Raw genomic sequence first — 23,747 nt, 5'->3', positions numbered from 1 at the left:
GCTCCTGCCTTTTTCGGATCTGCTGGAAGATCAGTGAAAAAGACCCAGGCTGAAGTCACAGTGTAACCTTGAGAAACGACACCTCTGACCCAGGCATCTGTCATGGTCACAATCCAAACTTCGGAAAAAAGCAGAAACAGGTCTTCCACCCCAAGGTCCCCCAGGTGAGGGTTTCGAAAATTTTAGAGTTTAGCAGTAAACTCTCACATTGGTCGAGTTTTATCTTTAAAGTGGGTAACCATCTGGATGAGAGTTTAAATCGTGAGAGTTTTTTGAGTCTGAAAAATATGCAAGTTTGCCTGTTCTCGGACTCTATTACATTGGGCGAGTTTACTGGTAAACTCTGACATTTTCGAAATCCTTGTAATTAGGCAAATCAGTGTCACAGATCGGTAACTGAGCAGAAGGACTTGGACCAGGCTTGGCTACCCTCCCGATTTGGTAAAGAGTCTCCCAAATATAGGGTGCCGCTTCCGACCCCCTGGAAAGGCAGCCAAGCCTCCCGGCTGCCACCTGCCCCCCGACTACCTACTAGAATTGCGTCATTGTTTCTCCGCCCCCTGCTTCACAATGCCTTTATTTTCGGCATTGTGAGGAGGGGGCAGGGCCATGATGACGCAATCGTGAGGCTCCGCACCTGGCCCCACCCCCAACACGGACCCATTGCCCGGCCATGCCCCCCACTGTGTGCAGGCATTCCGTTCCCTCCCGGAAGGAGGGAGCTGAATGTCGGCAAGTATGACTTGGACTCCCACAAGTGGTTAGGGAGCCCCCATATCGCTCCCTAACCACTTGTGTGAGTCCAAGTCCTTCTGCTCAGTTACCAATCTGTGCCATCAATCTGCCTAATTACAAGGACACCCGTTACTCGTGCAGAGCACAGTGTACCTGGATCAGATCTACCTACATTGCAGCCCGGGGTTTTCCACATTGCCAGAGGACGCACAGCACACAGGAGCACAGAGCATATGGTATAAAGCCAGCTTGGGTTACCCAGTGCGGAGTACACACAGGCTGTTTCAGCCCACCATAACACAGACTCACAAGTATACTTACGGGAAAGAGAACAATACTATTTGGCTACCGCGGCCGATGAGCAGATTGGAAACTTTGTGATACCTTTATATCTTTTATTATGAGAGACTCTCAACACTTTTAAGGATCAAAGGTTTCTTGGACTAATAAGGATTATCATTCCACTTATACACACTGAACCACAAGTGCTACCAGCAATCATTTTTATCTCATTGCATATATTTAACAATTGGATCGTATTGGTTTTTTTTTTGTTGAGTGTTTTTTACATGTGTATTATGTTGATATTAAATATACTATTCTTTTATTGAGAGAAGCCTTGTTATATTAAGTTATCAGTCAACCAATACCTTTACACCCACGCAACTTTTTTTTTTATGCATATATTCACCACCTTGGCGCAGTCCTATATATATATATGTACAGGTGTATATGTGTACACGTCTGTGTATATGTTTATCTATGTACATATATGTTTGCTGGTAAGTGACCATTTGGACTTTCAGCAGCTTAGGTAGGTGAACCTAGCACAAGGATAGTAGTCGTTAGACATTAACGACTACATCTATACATTTACTGTATATCCCTGTCTTCTATTTATTTGTGCCTGACCTTTCTATGAGTATCCCTTGACCCCTATTACATCAAGCTATCATCCACTGCACGCTTTCCCCTGTGCCTAAACCAGCACACTTATCCTCATGCCCTGCACCTTCTTCCACCACCCCTTTCTGCCAATGTACCTATTCACAACTTACCTTCCACACCTGCTGACGTCGCTGGGATACTGCTGGCTGTCAACCTGAAGCAACATGGACCAAGTTAGAGATGGCAGGTAAATGCAATCTTCATATTTTTATATTTTTTGCCCTATAGGTCCAACAAATTTACCGTCAACAATAACACAGATGGCAGTAAGAGTCTCCTCAGTGAAGGCTTCCTCATGTGAATTGGCAGTACTTGTAGTGCCAAAATATCTCTTCTATTAACAAAGGATTAAAATTAATTTTAAAATGCTTTATTACTTTTTTAACATTTATTGTAATGCAAATACAAGGCACACTTCAGTACGGTGGGGAGGAATGGGGGCACCATTGCTTGTACTTGCTGCAGGAGCCATGGTCCCATGCTACGCCTCTGGACCCCAGTAATATACAGAAAGATGCATAAAACAAGTCCTACCATTGTAAAACACCCATTTTCTTCAGCAATAGGACTTTTTGCCCTTTGACAAACCAGCAACTTTGTTCTATACTTAAAATCATTTAAATAAGGACTACTACTCATGTGTCAGTGTTGTGCATGAACCCCAGATTAACAAGGTGATTGGAACTCAGGGGGCGATTCAGAACTGGATGCTAAGCTGCGCTCTCTCGCAGCCAAAAGGGGTCGGGTATGCAAATTCCTCGATCGCACTGTCTGGTGTAAGGACGCCCTCTATGTCTTAGAGAGCGACGGCAGAGCAAACGCACGCCGGTCTAAAGATGCTCACTTGTCTTTCTCAACACCCGTCATCTCCAGGAAGTGTATGATTAATCAGAACCATCGAGAGCCATCGGAGCTGCACGCAGCGCTTCACGTAGACCCTACCCCGCGCGCAAGCACTGTGATCACTGTAGACTAAAATACAACCAAGTGACATGTACAATGACGCTTCCATGCTAATTATGAGCACCCATAAAACTCTGTTTTGACGCCCAGACACGCCTGCGTTTGCAGCACCACTCCCCCGTTCACAAGCACCTTCCCCTATTACCACCCACAAATGGCACATTCTGTCACTCAAAGTAGCGTCCAGTCTGTGTACTACGAGCGCACGATTCCCGGACGCAGTGACTGGTTCACGCATGTGTATTTTGCCGCATACGCATGCGCAGACGGGTAATAATCGCCCATAGCGTGCGTCCACGGCTTAGTGACCGGGTCTGAATCGGGCCCTCAGATCAAAGAGACAGAGGACCTCATTCAGAGCCGGTCGTTGCGGCCGCACGGTCGTACGCCACCGATGTTCGCTATACTGCGCATGTGTAAAGTTCGCAATGCGCGTGCGCAAACTAGCCGCAAGGATCAGAAATTTCTCTCTCCTTGAACACAGCCAGGTCGGTAGTTTGAGTGACAGAATGAGGCATTTGTGGGTGGTAACAAGGGAAAGTGCTTGAAAACGGGGGAGTGGAGATCCGAACGCAGGCGTGCCTAATTATGCGAACGGCGTTTTATGGGAGTGCATACGGTTTATGGGAGTGCATAATTAACAAAGTAGCATCATGGCACATGTGACATGGGAGGTTTTTACACTGACATGATCGTAGAGCTTAAGAGAGGGTATGGTCAACCTTAAGCTCTACGACCAGTTCCGATGGTTCCCGATGGTCTCGATTAATCCTTATATGCCCGGAGATGACGTGCAATGTGTACGAGAAGGGGGCGTATTTTTTTGAATTCCGACAGCTTCCTCCCCTTGGTCGGCCAGCTACCGATCCGAACTTAGGGACGCAACTTGCGAGGGAATCATTTGAATATTCGGCCCCTTTTCCCGTACGACCGTGTGGCCGATTCGACCGACTCTGAATGAGGTCCAGATTTCTTTCAGTGTTACAGGGGCATGTTAATATTATCAGAAAAATTTTCAAGTGACCACAGGCAGTAGTGGTCATCTGTGATCATCTTGGCAATTCTCCAACAAAGGGGCTTAGTGGTATATTTACTAAAGTGCAGGTTTTTAGAAGTGGAGATGTTGCCAAAAGCAACCAATCAGATTCTACTTATCATTTATCTAGCTCCTTCTAGAAGATAATAGCTAGAATCTGATTGGTTCCTATGGGCAACAACTCAACATCTAAAAACCCACACTTTAGTAAATATACCCTTACTGCCTGCAACCTGGACAGTGATTGCAGTAAATAAGCAAATCACTTAATAATGTTGTATCCACCTCTATCATCACCAGATGCAAAGAGGTTGTTGGTTTAAACTAGCAATACCATAATTTGACTTGGGAATGTTACAAATAAATAATAATAATAATATCCCCACTCCTGAAGATGAGGTACCAAAAGTAGGTAAGTATGATTTACAACCATTTCCCCAGTGGATTCTTATTGGATTGCTTTCATTCATAAGATCGTTTTTGGATTCTTTCGTACAAATACGGTGTCAATCACCTTTATTGCAGCATCTGTGGTTAATAATTAACATAAGTAAATTGGCATAGTCAATATACTAGGATAAATATAAAAAAAATCAAAACTGACGTATGTTTTCAATATACAGTTCATATAGAGAGCCTTTGTTGAGGTACTGTTATTATGACATATCTCCCTGGCAACTCAGTTGTTAGGGAATACCCTGTACAAATAGGGAGCTTTACAACACAGAAATATACATGATTTACACTAGTCATGTGAAAATGCAATAAAATCAAGGTATTCCAATATATGTCAAATAAATAACAGTGAAATGTTCCTAAGCCAATATCTGTTTGCAAATCTGTAAATATGCAACTCATTGAAAAAAAATTCTCTGACAGCTGCAAAATAAACAGGTAGAAATGTATAGGAAGCACAACCTCTGCAATAATAATCCAGTGACCATATGTTCAGGGTACAACCTTAGAAGCCATCTACAATATATACAACCTATGTGAGGAACATTGCTGACGTCAGCCAAGTGGAGGTGTGAGCAGTGGGGACAGTGACGTCACTGCAGCCCGTTCCGGCCGGTCCTCCAGGTGGAGCCGCTCTATCCCTTGCTCGTATTGTTGGTCCTCCGTCTGTAACCTCTGACCTCGGCGGGTAGGCCTGCGCTGTCCTGCAGGGGGGGGGAGTACGGGCTCCGGGAATGTGATCTGTGGCTGTGCCCGAGGAGGGGGGAAGCGGCTCCATGAGAGCTGTGAGTCAGGGGGAACCCGTCGAAGACGGAGCCGCAGGGGGAAAAACAGCTGGAAATGACGGCAGACATGTATGGATGTACGTATGTATACATAGCCGTGATACAGATCTGTGCGGCTGTGCTTTCCTCATGTGTCTATATGCCTCACTCCCTGCGCGCATACATGGATGGATGAACGTGTGTGTGATATATATATATATATATATATATATATATATATATATATATATATATACACACACACACACACATGGTATGTGCTTTATGCAGCTATGCTGTAGGTGATCTGTCAGTACTCCCCTTCCCTCCTCTATGTAAAGCACTAACAAGACAGCTCTTGCTGTAGAAATTATGCTGTTCTCATAATGACCTTTTAATACTTGTGAAAAAAAGAGCATTAAGCTAAAATCTAAAATGTTCTTTTTTTAATAAGTAATGGTTTCAAAAGTAGTTGTTTGCAGAAGAGCAGCGTGCCTTGGTGCAATTTTTGGAAAGATGTCTTTTTGTGTTCGCCAAGCAAGCAATTTGGCAGCTCCCTCTTGTATATCTGTATTAATCTATAATGAGACATATGGCTATCAGTGTGACTGTTTATAGAAAAGGAAAGGAAAATAAACACCCAGCGTATGCTCTTTCATAGACTTTGTTTCTATCCTAAATGACAGTTTTTCTGGTAAACTGGTAATTTATTGACCTGTATTTAGATCTTGTGATTATTTTATCTATAACAGGTGACACTTGGGCAGATGGATGTCATGTAGTAATTGGTGGCCCAACTGGTTCCCTGTTAACAAGCAGGGAGGTGATGCAGCAGAGTGGCATTTATGGGCCTTGAGCACATAGGAGATTCCTCACCCATGGCCTCAGCAAGGTAAAACCAGCAAGAGTCCTTAATATCATCGCCTGCTAAGCAAAATAAATTTTATAGATCTTTTCAGAATGCTGATAGAATACAGATCTTATTCAGTTTGACCACTTATGTATCATGTACTGTATGGAGCTATGATAGGAAGTGAGTATTAGGAAATTGATTGGTTTCTCTGATGTTCAACATACTCTAGCCCAGTGGTTCCCAAACTGTGCGCAGTGGCACCTTGGGGTGCCTCAGGTTGGTGGTCCAGCACCAAATCAAATTATTTATGGGCAAACAGAAGTGCAAACCTGTCCACCACCACATAACTGAGCCTAAGGATGACAGGTAAGTACAATTTACTTCACTTCATTTTTTTTTTCTGAATTTCTCAATAACATACTTAGGGGTGCCGTGAAAACAATACTGATACTCTAGGGCGCCGTGATTCAAAAAAGTTTGGGAACCACTGCTCTAGACTATGAATGCTGACTTGGTTGGCAGCACAAACAAAACTAGATACAGATAACAAAAATTCAAAACTGAAACGGTAATTTTATCCGATTTAAAGACCTTTCAAGACTCATATTTCCTTGTGACCATGGAAAAAAAGCCAGAAGAAGAAACCCTATACCTTAACATTGTCTGATTTCCATGTAAACCGGAAAAAAAAAAACTTTTAAGTGGAAACACTGATTACTGTGTCTATGATATCTGTAAAACGTACTAGCAGAACCCCTTGTGTTTCTGCTACGATCTTGAGTACTGAATGGATGTGTCCAATTTGGCCACTGGATCCAGGTGCCTCATTAGAAACTGGTCTTTTGGCTTGGTGCTCTAGCCTAGAGGAGCAGCTGGATTGCCCAGTGTATTGCCTGCATTAAGAATTATTTTTTTACTTTTGTGTATAGGGCTCTATTACCAATTTTAAACTTCCGCTCTCTGTATGGGGGTATTCAATTCAAAGCGATGTTGAATAGCCGTGAGAGAGAACTCCCGAAGCTATTCAATGCGGTGTTTGGGTGGACTAAGGATTTCTTCTCGTACCTCCCTGGGGATGCAAGGAGAAATCCGACAAAAGTTCCGGGCGCGCAGCTGTTTTCCTTCTTAGCGCGGCGCTAACAGCCGTGCGCCTGGCACTTTAGTCAGAGAATGCAGGTTCCTGCGCCTAAACACCCAGGTTAAGTCCCGGCGCTATTCAATTCGTGTTGAATTGAATTCCGCCCTATATGTTTAAAAATAAAAAAATATTACATTGAAATGGTTTTCTAAACTTCGATATACTCTCTCATGTTAATATATGAAGTTGATCACCAAACCAATGTGGTGAGCAGTATTCCACAGATCCCTTATGCTGAAGTCTGGCAGAGAAGAAATTAGATCACGGGATATCTCGTGCAATTTGGTTGGGAAGGTAACTGAACATTTGTATATAACAATTTGATCTATCCAGTCGTATTGGGTTACAGCACGCCGAGTAATGATCTAATCAGCATTAGAATCAATGAAGACTATATTAGTTTTGACTATTCAATCCATGGGGTCAATCCTATTAGGTGCAAATTGCGAGTTGCTATTTTCACTTCGAATTCGCATAGCGAATGCATTTTGCAATCCAATTAGCAACTCGCACTGAATCAGTCAGACTGAATTCACAACTTTCCACTTGCACCTCCCTGAGGGTGAGAGATGGAAAGGAAAATCTTTATTTTAAGGTCAAAATGTCGGGACACCGTGCTGAACCCCTTGGACACAATCCCCCCTCCCCCCCTAAGACTAAGTGGGCATTTGGAAGTTCTTAATTAATCCAATAATTACATGTCATTTTTGGGGGTAAAAAAATAAAATTCTCAAATTACCCCAAAAATCAACTTTTTCGTTAGTTTAGGCACCCAAATTTAATTACAATCATTTTTTAGTTGAAAAATAATTATCTTTATAACTTTTTTTCAATATTTCAAGGTGCCCTCAAAGTACCCCAAAATCACCCTTTTTTTCGTTTAAATTGTTTGAGATTAAACGAAAAAAAGTTTTTTCTTTTTTTTCATTTTCTTGCATTATAAAACAAAACACAAATCAGCCATTTGACACCGTTTAAAAACCTACAGTACCTTCCTAATGCCCACAAGCAGCCTTCTATATGGTCCTGCTAACGAAATTATCCATTTTGGAGGTCCAGGATGGTCTCCCCACATTTTCATGCATTTCTCGCAAATCTCATTTGGCAGTCAATTCGCACCCCTCCGCTGCGAATAGGCATTTTCAATTGGATTGGAGAATTCTCGGGAGCGTGCTTCGCTGCGAAGTGTGCGAGTTTCAAAAAACAAACTCGCCATTCGCACCTAATTAGATTGAGCCCCATGTGTATAAAAATATAAGACAAAGTTCGTATTTTTGCATTTTAAAACCTATTTCAATACATCTGTATATATCTTTTTTTTTTTTTTGCAGAGGAAAACTGATGTGCTAATATCATGGGAAGCTGCTGCAGCTGTCGAGACGGACTCCCAGACAATCATCCCACCAAGTTCAAAGTAAAATACTACATTGCATCCAGTGTTCAAACTGTGCCGCGTGTGCAATGTGCACTTGTTTGTTGCACTTCAGATGCTATAGCTTCATATTTATTATAGAATAATAGCAGGCATATCGTTTTGTTGGTTTCTCCTGCTATATGGCAGATTGTTTGAATTTTTTTTTTTTTCTTATTGCATACTGAAACAAGGCTATAATATTATGTAGGTAGTTATATCTTTCTAAACATACATTAAAGAGATTTTCCACTTTACAAATAAAGTACTTGTAGATAATTGCAAAGGCTGATGAGAAAAGACCCCCCACAAAGGTAGTTCTGACTAAGTGGTGTTTACAGTTACATTAGTATTGTGGAAATCCCCTTTAATGGACTCTACTAACACATAAGTTATACTGAAAATGAAGCCCTACATCCTATTGGTTGCAGGTCACCAATGTGGATGATGAGGGGACGGAGCTGGGCTCAGGAATCATGGAGCTGACACAGACTGATCTGGTCCTACACACTCGGAAGCGTGATGCTGTGAGATGGCCTTATCTCTGTCTTCGCCGCTATGGATATGACTCTAACCTCTTTTCTTTTGAGAGCGGGCGGCGCTGTCAGACTGGTCAGGGTATGGATTGTATTCTCTCTTCTTTAGGAGTAACATACATCTGCAAAATATACTTTCGTTACCCTTAAAAAAAAAAAAAAAAAAAAAAAGACACCTTGCAACAGGCTTAGAGGCTTCTAGTAAAATTTGTTTGTTACAGAAGAGCTTGCAGTAAGATGTTCTTATCTGCTGATGTATTTTGGACATGCAATGCGGACTTGCTCTGTCAGCTTCTCTTACACACTGGTTAAATACAGGTTTTCATTGACAAATGGGGCAGGTGTTACCATACAGTGTACAATGATTGGCCGTTCTGGAATTGGAGCCACCATGACCCTTTCTAGTTGGTGGAAAGGGGTATTGTTTATGAAATAATAGTTCATGTGGTTCTCCTTTAAATCTGCACTACCACCTAGTAAATGTTTTTACTAAGGTGCCCCTTCCTCTCCTTTCCTCTTACAGCCCTGGTCTATACAGTATATGGTATTTGCGATGGTGAGCGTCAGTACTAACTGCAATCCCCCTCTACCACCATTATAGTTGGTTAAATAAATTGATAAGACAAAAAGTGTACAGAAAAACAGAGCAAGTGCATACAGTGTCGATTAAAGTTGGTGCAAACTAGGGATGTGCAGGCTCGGATAGGTTCGAGTTTGCACGCCGAGTTTGGATTTTTCCCTTCCTTCCTTGTCCAGGAATGATGATGTTTGTCCATGCAAGATGACGTTTAGCCTTTTTCTGAGTTCCGTTTTTTTGGAGGGAAAAATCTGAACTCGGCGTGCAAACTCGAACCTATCCGAGCCTGCACATCCCTAGTGCAAACACAAGACAGAGGGTAGGGAGGGCCTTAGAGGTTGCAGTCTAGACACTGGGGACAATGCTGAGGCAATTAAAGCTAGTGTGGCTTAGAACGGAGACGTGAGCTGTAGTTGGTAGTACACCGAGAGGTAGGAGTGTCAGGAGTGGGTAGTATTGTGAAGAAGTGCTTTTTTGTGAGCAAGATGAGTGAGTCTATGGTCAGGAGTGGTAGGGAGCTGCAAAAGAGAAATCTGAGAGGTGGTTATCTTGAGGAGTAGAGTTAAGATGCGAGTCAGAGGCCAATCTAAGGGAACAGAGGGGTGATCAAATGATGAGCATGTCATATGTGTATTATGGGGAATTGTTGGTGAGGTTGAGTAATTTGCATAACATTCTAAAAAATTTTGGCTATCCTGTGTATTGATTTGCGTAGTGGTGAGAGGAAGAGTCTTGCCACGAGTTTTAGATCAGATTGTAGCAGGGATAGACTGCTAAAAATAAGCGTAGATAGAAGGAGGGTTGCAGTGGTCAGTATGGGAGATCATGCAAGATTGTTTAAGGATCTTTTTATATCCAGAGTGAAAGAGGGATGTATTCTGGCAATGTTTTAAAGGAGGAGATGAGACACTGTAGCAATATGATAGACTGGATGTGTGGAGTCTAGTACAGAATTGAGAATGACACAAAAGTAGCAAGCATGGGCAACTGGGGTTAGCTTGATGTGATAGAGACTAGATGGGGAAGAGAACGGGACACTGAGAGGTGGGAAGATAAGCAGCTCTGTTTTGGACATGTTGAGTTTTGCATAGCATAGGGACATTGTGATGTTTATGGGTGGCATTTAGAGGCACAGGATAAGAGAAGGTGAGTGGGTATTTTTCACATGTGTTTGTAAGTGGAGACCAAAGGAGCACATAAGTACTGTGAGAAGAGCTATACAGAGCAAAAAGCAGAGGTTTGAACAAGTGACCTTTACAGATCCTAGATGATAAGTGGGAGTAGAGAGAAGGATGTGTCAGAAGCAGTATAATGACCAGGATAATGCCAGGGGCTCTGCAGAAATACAACTTTCATTTTTTGTTATTGATTTTAGTATGTTTTAGGCATGGTTTGACACCATACTGTGCTCCTCAGACATGTCTAGATCATCTGACTTAATTGTAAATTTATGCTTCCCTTGGAAACCATACAAAGCTTCTCTATAGCAACAGTAATATTCAGTTAAATGGGTAAGACTGAAATGCATAAATGGAAGCCAAAAACATAAAATTGTATATCTTCTGATAGCTGAAAACCAGTAAGTCATGTATGTGATTGGAGGAAAAATGCTTTCATTGAATGCTGATTGTTATGTTCCTACTGACATCTTTTTCCAGTAGAGTTTGGTTCCTTGTTAATTTCTAAACTTTTTTTTTTCTGCTCAGGTATCTTCGCATTTAAATGCTCACGTGCTGAAGAAATCTTCAACCTGCTGCAGGAACTAATGCAACAAAACAGCATCAGTGTTGTTGAAGAGCCAGTCATGATCACCAGGACCGGCCATCCAGCAGAATTGGACCTGCCCCGCACCCCGCAGACCCCTGGAGGTGAGACAGGACAGAGTCCAATTTTATTGTCACAGACATAGTCATTTTGAGAAACTGAACAGTGGAAGTACAGAAGCTTGAAGACTTCTAAAGAACTTATACTTGTAAAGCATTACAGCATCTGGTAAAAGTATGTAAGCAATAACATTTATTGTACAGAAGCTTCATACATATCAATGACAGAAAGATCAGAAGAGGAGTGACATAATCGTTAGACTTCTACATTCATTGATACGCAGATAGTTTTTGTTCATTTAATATGATAATCCATTACCAATTCCCCCATAAAAAAATCTTTATTTCCAACCTATTGAGGAATACATCTGTTTGCAGATGTTTATAGCTCTGATCACTCACAGCACGTTCATAACCGTATGAAGCATAAGTGGATACTTTTCCTGTATGTTAATTAGATATTTTAACTAGACTGTTGTAACAGTGACATCTGCAGGCTGTAACAAGGTACAGGCAGCCTTGCAAGTTAAAATATATTGGCAAGGGGTAATCTGTACATATGACAAGAAACATTAATCTAAGTTGCTTGTTAAGTATCTGATGGGTAGAAGGATATTTTTGCACACTAAACTACATTTGGCAGGTGAACCACAGCCCAGTGGAATTTTCTTGCTTGCTTGACTTTTCAATATAAGCATAAGCGCTGTGCTGTGAGGGATATATTTACTAAAGTGTGGGTTTTTAGAAGTGTAGTTGTTGCCTATAGCAACCAATCAGATTATAGTTATCATCTTCTAGAAGGTGCTAGATAAATAGGTAGAATCTGATTGGTTGCTATGAGCAACAATTCCACTTTTAGAAACCCGCACTTTAGTAAATATACCCCTAAGTGTGCATATTGATTTTACTAACTTAAAACATTTTTGATTGATATTGGGCAACACAAACTCTAAATTACAACTCGGTGAAATGCACAAATGTGGATATGTCCTTGTCATATGGTTACATTTGCTTAGAAAATGATATGGACACTTGATTAGAAGCAAATTTTCATGTTCCCTTTAAACAACTAGGTCATTCATACTGGCAGAGTATGCAGACGTGCTGGAACAGCCTTATTCCAGAATGGAATAAATACATTTTTGTCCTCAAAATTCTACACACAATACCCCATAATGACAACGTGTAAAGTTTTTTTGAGATTTTTGCAAATTTAATTAAAGAAAAAACTAAGAAATCACATGTACATAAGTATTCACAGCCTTTGCCATGAAGCTCTAAATTGAGCTCAGGTGCATCCCGTATCCACTGATCATCCTTGAGATGTTCCTACAGCTAAATTGGAGTCCATCTGTGGTAAATTCAGTTGATTTGGACATGATTTTAAAAGGTATACACCTGTCCTATATAAGGTCCCACACTTGACAGTGCATGTCAGAGCACAAACCAAGCATGAAGTCCAAGGAATTGTCTGCAGACCTGTGAGACAGGATTGTTTCGAGGCACAAATCTGGGGGAGGGTACAGAAAAATATATGCTATTTTGAAGGTCCCAATGAGCACAGGCCAGCCGTCTAAACTGTGCATTCGGAAGAGAAGGGCCCTAGTCAGGGAGGTGACCAAGAACCCGATGGTTACTTTGTTAGAGCTACAGCATTCCTCTGTGGAGAAAGGAGAACCTTCTAGAAGGACAACTATCTCTGCAGCAATCCACCAATCAGACCTGTATGGTAGAGTGGACAGACTGAAGCCACTCCTTCGTAAAAAGCACATGGCAGCCTGCCTGGAGTTTGCCAAAAATGCACCTGAAGGACTATCAGACCATGAGAAACAAAATTCTCTGGTCTGAAGAGACAAAGATTGAACTCTTTGGCGTGAATGCCAGGCGTTATGTTTGGAGCAAACCAGGCACCGCTCATCATCAGGCCAATACCATTCCTACAGTGAAGCATGGTGGTGGCAGCATCATGCTGTGGGGATGTTTTTCAGCTGCAGGAACTGGGAGACTAGTCAGGATAGAGGGAAAGATGAATGCAGCAATGTACAGAGACATCCTGGATGAAACCTGCTCCAGAGCACTCTTGACCTCAGACTGGGGCGACTGTTCATCTATGAGCAGGACAACGACCCTAACCACACAGCCAAGATATCGAAGGAGTGGCTTCAGGATAACTCCCAGACTTGAATCCAATTGAACATCTCTGGAGAGATCTGAAAATGGCTGTGCACCGACGCTTCCCATCCATCCTGATGGAGCTTGAGAGGTGCTGCAAAGAGGAATGGGCGAAACTGCCCAAAGATAGGTGTGCCAAGCTTGTGGCATCATTTTCAAAAAGACTTGAGGCTGTAATTGCTGCCAAAGCTGCATCAACAATGTATTGAGCAAAGGCTGTGAATACTTATGTACGTGTAATTTCTTAGTTTTTTTTTGTTTGTTTTTTTTTTTTATTAAATTTGCAAGAATCTCAAAAAAACTTTTTACATGTTGTCATTATGGGGTATTGTGTGTAGAAATTTGAGGACAAAAATGAATTAATTCCATTTTGGAATAAGGCTGTAACATAAAATGTGGAAAAAGTGAAGTGCTGTGAATATTTTCCGGATGCACTGTATATTATTATCATGAATATGAAAATGGCAAGTGGACAAGAGGGCGCTCTATTGTGCATTAAACTTATGTATTGCTTAAAATGGTAATCCGCATACATCATGTACGATACGTCAATGCTTATACCTAAATAAAAACGTTGTGGGCTGGTTACCACATGGTTCTTTACAGACCCCATAAGGCATGCACCGCTACCGCTCTCCTCTGTCGGATTCAGACTCTCGTATCCAGCCGTCGATGGAAGCTATCTCGAGTTGGATCACACCACTCCGGATGCAGCACTAGGGACGCCACGAGATAGACACGTCAAGAAGCCCCACCCTAACTCGTTTCATCAGAGTCTTCGTCAGAGGGCTGGCTTTCGTGACCTGTACCATTCCTTTAAAAAGATTGAATCCACAAATCATATTTAAAACATAGTTGTACTATAAAAGAGCCTTTTTAACAAATTTACGTTACCTTAATTTCTTTCAATGCTACATGTTCTTTAAACATTCAACAACCCCTTGGTGATTCTAGTGCTGCATCCGGACTGGCGTGATCCAACTCGAGACAGTTTCCATCGGTGGCTGGATACAAGGGTCTGAATCAGACAGAGGAGAGCGGTAGCGGTGCATGTCTTATCGTACATGATGTATGTTGATTACCATTTTATGCAATAAATACGTTTAATGCACTATAGAGCGCCCTCTTATCCACCTGCTATTTTCAGATCTAATACCTGCAGGACTACGGGGTTAAAGGTGCAACGGTCCTAACCACAGAAAGGACACTAGTGTGAAAAACAGATTTTATTATATTGGAAATTTGCTACAGAGGACTGTGAGGCAATGAAAGAACTTATATACACATCAAGGAACAAGCGCTTCACCTGTTTTTTATATATATATATATATATATATATATTTTTTTTTTTTTTTCAAGATAAAGAACAGCATTCACAAACTCCTGGGATAGATTTTGCTGAGGTGCGGTGTCTCAAGGACAACCTAAAGCCGGTAGCCTTAATGTAGAAACAATGGGTAATTAGCGAGCACTCACCAGCAACATACTGAAAATAGAAAATGTCGACGTTTTGGCCCTGAGGCGGACCTTTGTCAATATCAAATAAATCCTAGAAGGAAGCCGCACTTTCCTTCTAGGATTTATTTGATCTTGTATATATTTGATCTTTAATTTGTTATTTAATATATATTTAATGTTTATCTCCTCATATTGAAGCTTTAGGATATACTGGTTTTCCCAACGGGTTCCACAATTTTCCGCGTGACGGACCATCCTACCCATCAGTACGTCACCCATCTATGGGAAACCTTAGACACCCTTCTGTTGGGGAGGATTCTACACATGGCTTAATAACGCCAGATGACCAGGTACCTAGTGATCTAGATAATTGTGTGTGTGTGCAGTTAATGAAATTTGTTCTGTATACAATACCATATAGTATAAAAATGACCAAGTAATGTACTTCATATTACAAAATATAGACCTATAGATGCTTACATTAAAACACAAGTGTCATGCTTATAATGCATGATGTAAATATTTACTGCGGAGTCTCCCATATCCAAATATTCCGAAATACTGAATTTTTTCGGCTTGACTGAGATAATGAAACCTTTTGTTTTTGATGGTTCAATGTACACCAACTTTGTCTAAGGTACAAATTATTAAAAATATTGTATAAATTACCTGCAGGCTGTGTGTATAAGCTGTATATAACACATAAATGCATTCTGTGTGTATATTTGGGTCCCATTCCCAAGATATTTAATTATGATATGCAATTATTCCAAAGTACGGAATATTCCGTTATCCAAAATACCCCTGGTCCTAAGTATTTTGGATCTCGGAGACTCAACCTGTATGTATCTTTACTTTCCCCAACAATAGTTATTTGCTGACCTTTTTTTTCTCTTCAGGGTTATAGGGAGCCTCATGTATGCACAACTTAAGCAGCAGGTTCACCACTGACTGCAATTTGCCCTGGCACTGTTATTTAGGGGTCTATTTATTAATGTCACAATTTGTATCATTTATTGCAGCTAATCACAGAGAGAGAAGATTGATTACCGTGTCTATTTATCATTGAAGTTATTCTGACACAGTGCATGCGATAAGAGGCCGGCCCTTTGATAATTTTCCCCCAATCAAATCCTCCTTCAACACTATGATAAGCATGGTGTGTACACACGGGACGATTTGTTGAACGATTTGTCGTTAACGACAAATCGTACAAAAAAAATAATTCAGGATTTGCCCCAAAACGATGAACGAAAACTACAGATGCGCGCTCCCGTTTGTAGTTTTCGTTCATCGTTTGATCTGGCTGTACAACCTGACGATTTTGTCAAGTTGTACATGTTCGGGGATGAAGAGGGGGCCCGGCACTGAACGAAATCGATCTTGATTTCGTTCAGTGTTTGTGCTCAGTGTCGTTAACGACACTGAGCACAAACTGCCGGGGACACACGGGACGATGTTCGTTCAGGGCGCACATCATCCCGTGTGTACGCACCTTAACTATTTTAAAAATCTTTCATATCTGAAAGAAAAACTGACGTGTCCCTGCAATGATGAACGATGCGCGTTCCCGTTTGTCAGAAAATTATATCTGATGTGTTTGAAAATCGACCAAATCTGACTGCATTCATTTTAATACTGTCCAAAATCGTTCGTAGATCATGAAATCGTTGGTGAAATCGTTCGTCGTTTATCATTCGTCTGACAGATCTGACTGTGTGTATGCACCAGTAAACAAAATTTAATTGCAGCCTACATTGGTACTACAGCAAACAACATTTTTGTACTTTAAAATACTTGTTATATGTTGATCTTATTATTGGCTACATACAGTATAACATGTCCCAAAAATCTGCAGTGTAGTGGACATGTTCTGCATTTCATATCAGCGTATCGCAAAGACAATTGTAAAAAGCAGATATATTAGACGCCTAACCACAAAACACATGCATGAGAGCTTACAGTTTCACAAGGGGAGAAATATATTGAGACAGTGGGCTTGATGATTTTAGAATTTAAATAACATAGCATTTTGAGAAGTGGTAAAGTACTAAGGGACACATGGGAAATGTATGAAATAGAAGATGCTAGTTCTGCTGTGTAATAACAAGCAGGTAGTCTTTGCCCCCCACCTTCTTCCTCTACAAGCAGCACACTCATTTATTGTCCCCGACTTAAGACTTATTGTTGCCAGGATGCATTTTTAGAGCAGAATTGGTTTAACTCCTGTCTGCTTGTTTGTGCACTGTTTCTTGCTATTTTATATATTGTATAGGACAAGCTTTAAATAGAAATAACTTCTACTGAGAAAATATTCAAGTATCATGTTTTACACTGAACTGTTTTACAAAGCATTATATTGCTGGTTTCTAATATGCTATAATGTCTTTGTACACAAAATGTTCCTTTCCCTTTATATCCTTGTTCTGCACCAAAATATTTGTAATATACTTACTAATCTTACATTTATTTGTGAAAATGAACAATGCCTGGGTTGCGTAGTCAATTAAGTGGTGAATGATCTTAAATGTATCTGTTATTTAGATCATGTCTTTCAAGTATCTCTTTTATTTTCTTATGTATTCTCAGTCTCATACCTATGTGAATACTGCCAGTGGAGAAGAGGAAATGCGAGGTCGGCATTGCATGCACTCCTTGCCTGAGGCACATGCGTCATACCATGATCCACCAAGGCACATGCTTGGCCCAGGGTGTTCCATGGAAGAGCGGAATCCCCAGGTCTTTTTACAGCCAGGGGAAGTAAAGTTTGTGCTCGGCCCAGCACCGGCCTACAGACGACTGCCTCTGAGAGGAGATAGCTTCTGCCGGCACCACAGGGACTGTGAGGGCCATGTCTGTGCTGGAGAGCGCGAGCCTTTGCCACCACATAACAATAATAATGAGTGCAAGGAACAGTGGGGTTCACACAAGTGTGCCTATGAGAACATAAATGGCTTGGTGCCACCAGGAAGCATTGCTCTTCGTAGGGGGACTGCCAGCAGGGGCATCAAACTGTCAGCAGAAGGTCTGCCATACAACAGCTGCTCACACCGCAGGACGGCAATGTTACATTATGAGAATCTACCCCCGCTACCTCCTGTTTGGGAGTGCCAGTCATTGCATCATGATGAAGAGGATGAGGATGATGAAGAAGAGGAGGATTCCACTGATGCCATGACACCATCTCTTAATGGGTACCATGATGATCCTGTGCAAAATTACATGAATGCTGACAGCGCCAATGCGTGCGGTGGGTACCACCACCATCGTCCAGACTGCCAGCCACGTAGAAGCTGCCCAACCAATGTGTTCAGCTTTGACTTCCGACGCCCACGCTCAGAGCAGAGGCAACTCAACTATATCCAGGTGGAATTGGAGGGTAAGAATGAAGGCAAAGGGAGGATGATTCCCCAAATCACCTGTACCCCTGCACCAAATCACCCAGCTCGCCGTGCAGACTCTTATGCTGTTATTGACCTTAAAAAAACAGCTGCTATGTCCAGCCTACAGAGAGCTATGCCCCGGGACGATGGCACCTCAAGAAAAACCAGACATAACAGCACAGACCTTCCCCTGTAAAGCTGCTTGTTCTAACCCTGTATTTCTCTCTGTTTTACAAAAGCCATTTCTGCGGCTCTTACCATGGCTTTTCTTTGTTCTCCATTTGCGACTCCTCCTTGTACACTTGCCTCTCCAGATTTGTTTATGGCCCCCTGCAGAGCAAAATTTCTTGCACTGCATAGAATGTGAAGGCTAGCTTTTCAGGAGGATAAACATTGAGTGACAGCCACAGAGAATACACTGTTGTGCAGCTATGGCCAATTAAATGCTTGACTGAAAACTATGGCCGTGAGGGCATCTTGCTGAAAACGCTCAGTGTCAAAAAAAACATTTTCATCTTTTTTTTTTTTTTTTTTTTTTTCTTATTTATTTAGATCTTTTATTTACTTTTGTAGATAATATTTTTGCATTTGCTGATTAATTTATTTAACTTATTTTTTTCTCTATTTATTTTTGTAAACATTCCATGCCATATTGTGCCCTAAGGAATCATTGTTCAGTCCTGCATCAGAGCAGATGCTTAAGGTCACTTCTGTTGACCTACGCACATTACTGATTTTGAACCTTGTACCTCTTGTGATACCATCAGGACATTAGCATGTGTCATGAAGTAATGTACATACCCCTTTATTGCATTTTTTGCAGAATCTAGGTTGTGTGTAGGTGCTAATATTGAAAAATGATGGGCCTTTGATATAGATAAAAAAAAAAATTATATATATATAAATATTTGAGGGAAAGCTATCAACTTTCAGATACTGAAGGATATTTATGGGAATTAATGAGACTATATTTTATGCCAGGCCGGGGTAACCTCTCGCCCTCCACATGTTTTGAAACTATGTGCCACAGCATGCTCAGCCACTGGCACTTGTAGTTTCACAACAGGCCTGTTTTATGCATTACTTGAATGAAAAGTGCCAAATATTTTAACCTGTGCCATGGTAGATATAGATTTTAATATACCCGTGTGTATGTATGTGTGTGTGTGTAAAATATTATATATATATATATTTTACACACACAATCTCCTTAGGATAGTGTATTGATAATGTCACTCCTCATTATTTAGATCTACCAACTGTACGTACAGTACAACTGGAATGTGTGGCCAATGTGAATCATGCTGACACAGCACTGGAGGCCGTGGTAGTTCTATAATTTACACTTGTAAGCATTGTGCACCAATGTTTCTAAAGGGCAGTCATTCAAGCTATGATTCATTACATAGGACAGTAGGATACCTAATAAAGTGTAATTAAAGGACTAACCTAGAGAAGATAACTTGTGGCAGGTTGTCCATAATATACCATAAAACGTCCTGAAATACTAGGAGACAAGTAGGCATGAAGCACTGTGGCAATGGCTCATCCATACTTTTCTCGTAGTCTTTGGGGAATTTTGTTTTTGGTAACGTTACGACTACACTTGTCTATATGCACTTCTAGCCAAACTGAGGGGGAGCACTAAATACATAAATAAAAATGCAGGTTGGTTTCTCTATGTATTAACCCTATCATTACCATTATGTTGAAAATGTAAGTTTACAACAGTTTTTTTTTTTTTTTTTCTTTTATGGTGCAGCCTCGTTTTTTATTCGCTTTTTTTCGGGACTATTGAGATTGTAGTATACTGGAAGCGGCAGATGCTGCTACATTTATTTGTTGACTAATTTTGTACTGACCATTCTGGTTCAGGTTTAGTATGTATCCGTGGGAAAAGTTTTTTTTTTTTTTTTTTTATTATTATCTGTCACACATATCTGCATAGATCACCATTTTGTTAATCTTGTCTTATAGGGACTTGTATGTAAAATGGTCTGTTGCTGGCTGTTTACACTGATGTCAAGACAGTTTGTATCCTGTTACACTACTTTGTTATTGTGTTTACAAGTTCCAAAAACAATTCTTTCCACAACTTCATTTTACAAAGGTTGATTTTTTGATCTTGTTGCTATATTATATAATATATACTTTAACAAGTTCACCAGTGCAGGCAAAATTAATGTGTTCATTCAGGTATGGTCATTGTACAAGTGTATTCTTCCATTACAATTGTTACAAACCGAATGGTATCACCCTGCTAATGTCTTGTACCACGTCTGGCAATCTGCACTTTAACAGGAGCTGTAGCGCCGTAGTTTAAATGAAAAATGGGGAAAAAGTTGTAGTTTCAAGTAGGACTTGTTTGGCAACTTATAAATGTGAAAGCTAATGCAGTACTTATACGTTAATGTGACATAACACTTAATTATGTGTGCTGTGAGCAGCTGTTAATCTCCATATTGTAATTGTTTCCACTATGGGATTAAATGGGTGTAAGAGTCTCTTCCTACTGGAGCACAGTATTAGTTGCACTTTACACCAGACCTATCTGAGCCTTTTATTGTTTGTTAAATCGGAGCTAGACTTGATGTGGCTGTCCAGCTATTAAACGCTGAGCTTTATTTCAGCAGCTTGAGAGCCTCCGGTTGTGTCTCCCTGAATTAGATTATTCTTCGGTGATACAGGTTGAACAGAATGCAATTACATAAATGCTATTACCTGTAATTTTAAACTCTATACTCATTTGTTAGAGAATCGTACAATTGCCTCTTGTGTGTCATATGTTCAGGTGTGGAGAAGAAAAAGCAGCTTATCCATGTTGATTTGTTGTTCTGTCATTTGTATTACGAGAAGGACATTGGAATACTTAATATATGGTAATTGGTTATGTTTGGGTTAAAAGCTTTAAAATCCTATTGGGTTGTATAGATGGAGCAGGACCTTTTACTACTTGGGCTATTTCTGTTCCACTTTGTCCTAAAGACACAATTTTTTTTATGGGGTACTATAACATTGTCACATTTTTTTTTAGTTTGTATCTAGTGACGTGGTTAAACAACATGTTTTCAGACAGACCTAACTACTGTGCATTAATTTTACATAACACTGTATTCTAATAATAATTATATTAGGTTTATGGCATTGTAACTGAAGAGTCCTTTTGATTGCGTTTTTGGAGCAAAGTGTAAAACAAAATTTCACCACATGTTCAGAATGTACAGAGGCAAATTTATTGTCATCCACACCATAAGATAAATAACCTGGGGCATGATAACAATGTACAAGATACTAGCTAAATGTGGTTTTGGTGAAATCCTAGCAAACCGTAAAAAGGGTTGGAGAGGTGCCCCACCTATTGTGTAAGACATATGAGGCAAGCACAAGGACCGTGCACCAACACCAAATGTTTTGGTTTGTGAGTGGCTTGTGAATTTGAAGATTTTTTTTTTTTTTTTTTCTAGTGGTTGCATTTATGCAATAGTGTACATTCATATTCCCTAAAATGTGTGTATTCTTTTCTTTACGTTATTTTTTATTCTATTCCAATCACTTGTGTGAATTAATGGCCCACTGGGCGTTCCCAGATAAATTATGTGACTCTGTTGTACCTATCTGTGGTTGTGCGTTTTAAATATTGACTTTTTCTGACACAGGTGGAGAAAAGATTCTTATACTCTTCCTGTTGCAATTCCATTTCAGGCTCAATGTGGAACATTTTTCATTCCATACCTCTTTATATTCCATCTATGAAGTTATTAATGCAAAATAAAACTGACCAGTGATTTGAAACTGGAGAAAGCTAATGTCTTAATGTGCACTTGGAGTGTATAAAGAATAAAGAAATACAGAAATAATACTTTGTTGAATCATGTTAATATTTTACTGCTTTAGATTTAAATGATACCTTTTTTATGTATTTTAAGTTTTCAAAATACAATTGAAAAATCTGGTTAAGAGGCCGTAAAACTAGCAAAATAAAGATGGATAAGGAGGTACTAAAACATATAATAGTAGGAGTGAAACAAAAAAGTGTACATTGTACAGTGTGCAGTTAATGTATGTATCTGGTCAGTATGGTCAAAGAGAACAAACCAATGACATAACCAACAATGGTACAGGAAAGAATGTTCAGAAAGCCCTTAGGTGTGGAAATGTTATAGATAATCCAGTTGTATCAAACCTGGATACATTTATTGAGGTTATTACATAGGTAGCGGATATTTTTGTAGTCAGGCCTCCAGAACCTGAATGTCTTGTTTGTTTAACTTTTGTACATGTATGTCCAGTGTTAGTGCTAGGTTTTGCCATTCCCCAAGACTCCTGGATTTGCTCCAAAGTACTTGGATTGTGGACTGGTGCCCACAACCTAAAAAATAAAAAATTCAACTCAGTTGAGTTTGTTCTGCTGCTGCATCTAACAGTTTACTGTGATCACTGTCCAAGTACATGTCAAAAGCTTTACATAAACTGCACTTTTTGTATGAGGCAGACCAAAGCTATTAAGTGCTAATTATGTCCTCTTCTTGTGTTGGCCACACTTGCTCTAAAATCAATCATTTGGAAACCCCCATGTAGAAGTCCTGCATTTGGCTCTGGAGGATCTCTGCGATTTTGCCCTGGAGCTGTGTGCTTGGGTGTGTAGGCCAACATGAAGGGCCTGGGACTTTGTGGATGGAGATGATTGGCTGGAATATGGTCAGAATGTCAAGATGAACTTTAGGTCGATGAGCAATATGTCGACATTCAGAAATGTCAACATGGTCATAATGTGGACATTGAACATGTTGACGCCAGAATGTTGACAGGTTTGTATTTTAATTTAGTCTAACCCTAAAAATAAGCATAAAACTCAACATTCTGGTGTCGACATGTTCAATGTCCACATTATGACCATGTTGACATTTTTGAATATCGACATATTGCTCATCGACCTAAAGTCCATGTTGACATTCTGAACCTGATGACACTCTGGTGTCAACATTCTGAATGTTGACCTTTCATACCACACCCGATTGTCCAAAACTGTGGGGTCTTCTTGTGAATGAGTAGGGTGAGAGATTTTTCCAGATTTTCCCTATTGGGAAGACGGGGAGAGAGATTCTACTTTATTAAAATGCACAAGGGCTGACAAAGGTAACATTCCTCCGTTAGTGGGACTAGAACATGATGATGGTTACATGAAATTCCTCTGATATGTACAGTGTATACCAGCATTTTAAGGGCCCTCTTTGATGTACATCCTTACAATGCATGACGTTTATTAGCAATCCATCGAAAAAGTAGCCTCCATACACAAACTCAAGTCAGGGAAGAAGTACATCTTGAGCCTGGTAGATTATGCTACCTATTAGCCTGAAGACATAGCGCTGTCATTGTTGGAAATATATGTGTACAGGTGCGATGGTATGGCAGAGTTATGTACACAACAGAGGAATGCCTTATTACTACAGACAGCCAAGTTGTTTAACCAGTAGTTTGATTTATTGAAAGA

General features: G+C 40.4%; 2 protein-coding genes across 2 annotated transcripts in view; one reads left to right on the top strand and one right to left on the bottom strand.

Annotated features, from left to right (window-relative positions):
* PRICKLE4 (prickle planar cell polarity protein 4) overlaps nt 1-1,827 on the bottom strand; it is a 62,960-nt gene extending 61,133 nt beyond the window's left edge. The window contains exon 1 of the mRNA XM_088479649.1: nt 1,794-1,827. The gene's annotated coding sequence lies outside the window, so the exon portion shown is untranslated. The remainder of the gene's footprint in view (nt 1-1,793) is intronic.
* Nucleotides 1,828-4,921: 3,094 nt separating this feature from the next.
* FRS3 (fibroblast growth factor receptor substrate 3) lies at nt 4,922-22,077 on the top strand. Its single transcript, XM_088479605.1, has 7 exons — nt 4,922-5,000; nt 5,655-5,794; nt 8,225-8,307; nt 8,736-8,922; nt 11,124-11,285; nt 15,069-15,220; nt 17,460-22,077. The coding sequence occupies exons 3-7, from the start codon at nt 8,248-8,250 to the stop codon at nt 18,447-18,449; spliced, it is 1,551 nt and encodes a 516-aa protein (XP_088335731.1). The 5' UTR covers nt 4,922-5,000; nt 5,655-5,794; nt 8,225-8,247; the 3' UTR covers nt 18,450-22,077.
* The last annotated feature ends 1,670 nt before the right edge of the window (nt 22,078-23,747 follow it).

The sequence above is a fragment of the Taudactylus pleione genome, unplaced genomic scaffold, assembly GCF_031769625.1.
Source record: "Taudactylus pleione unplaced genomic scaffold, aTauple2 ptg000242l, whole genome shotgun sequence".
NCBI lineage: Eukaryota > Metazoa > Chordata > Amphibia > Anura > Myobatrachidae > Taudactylus > Taudactylus pleione.
This window is presented reverse-complemented; position numbering and strand designations above follow the sequence as displayed.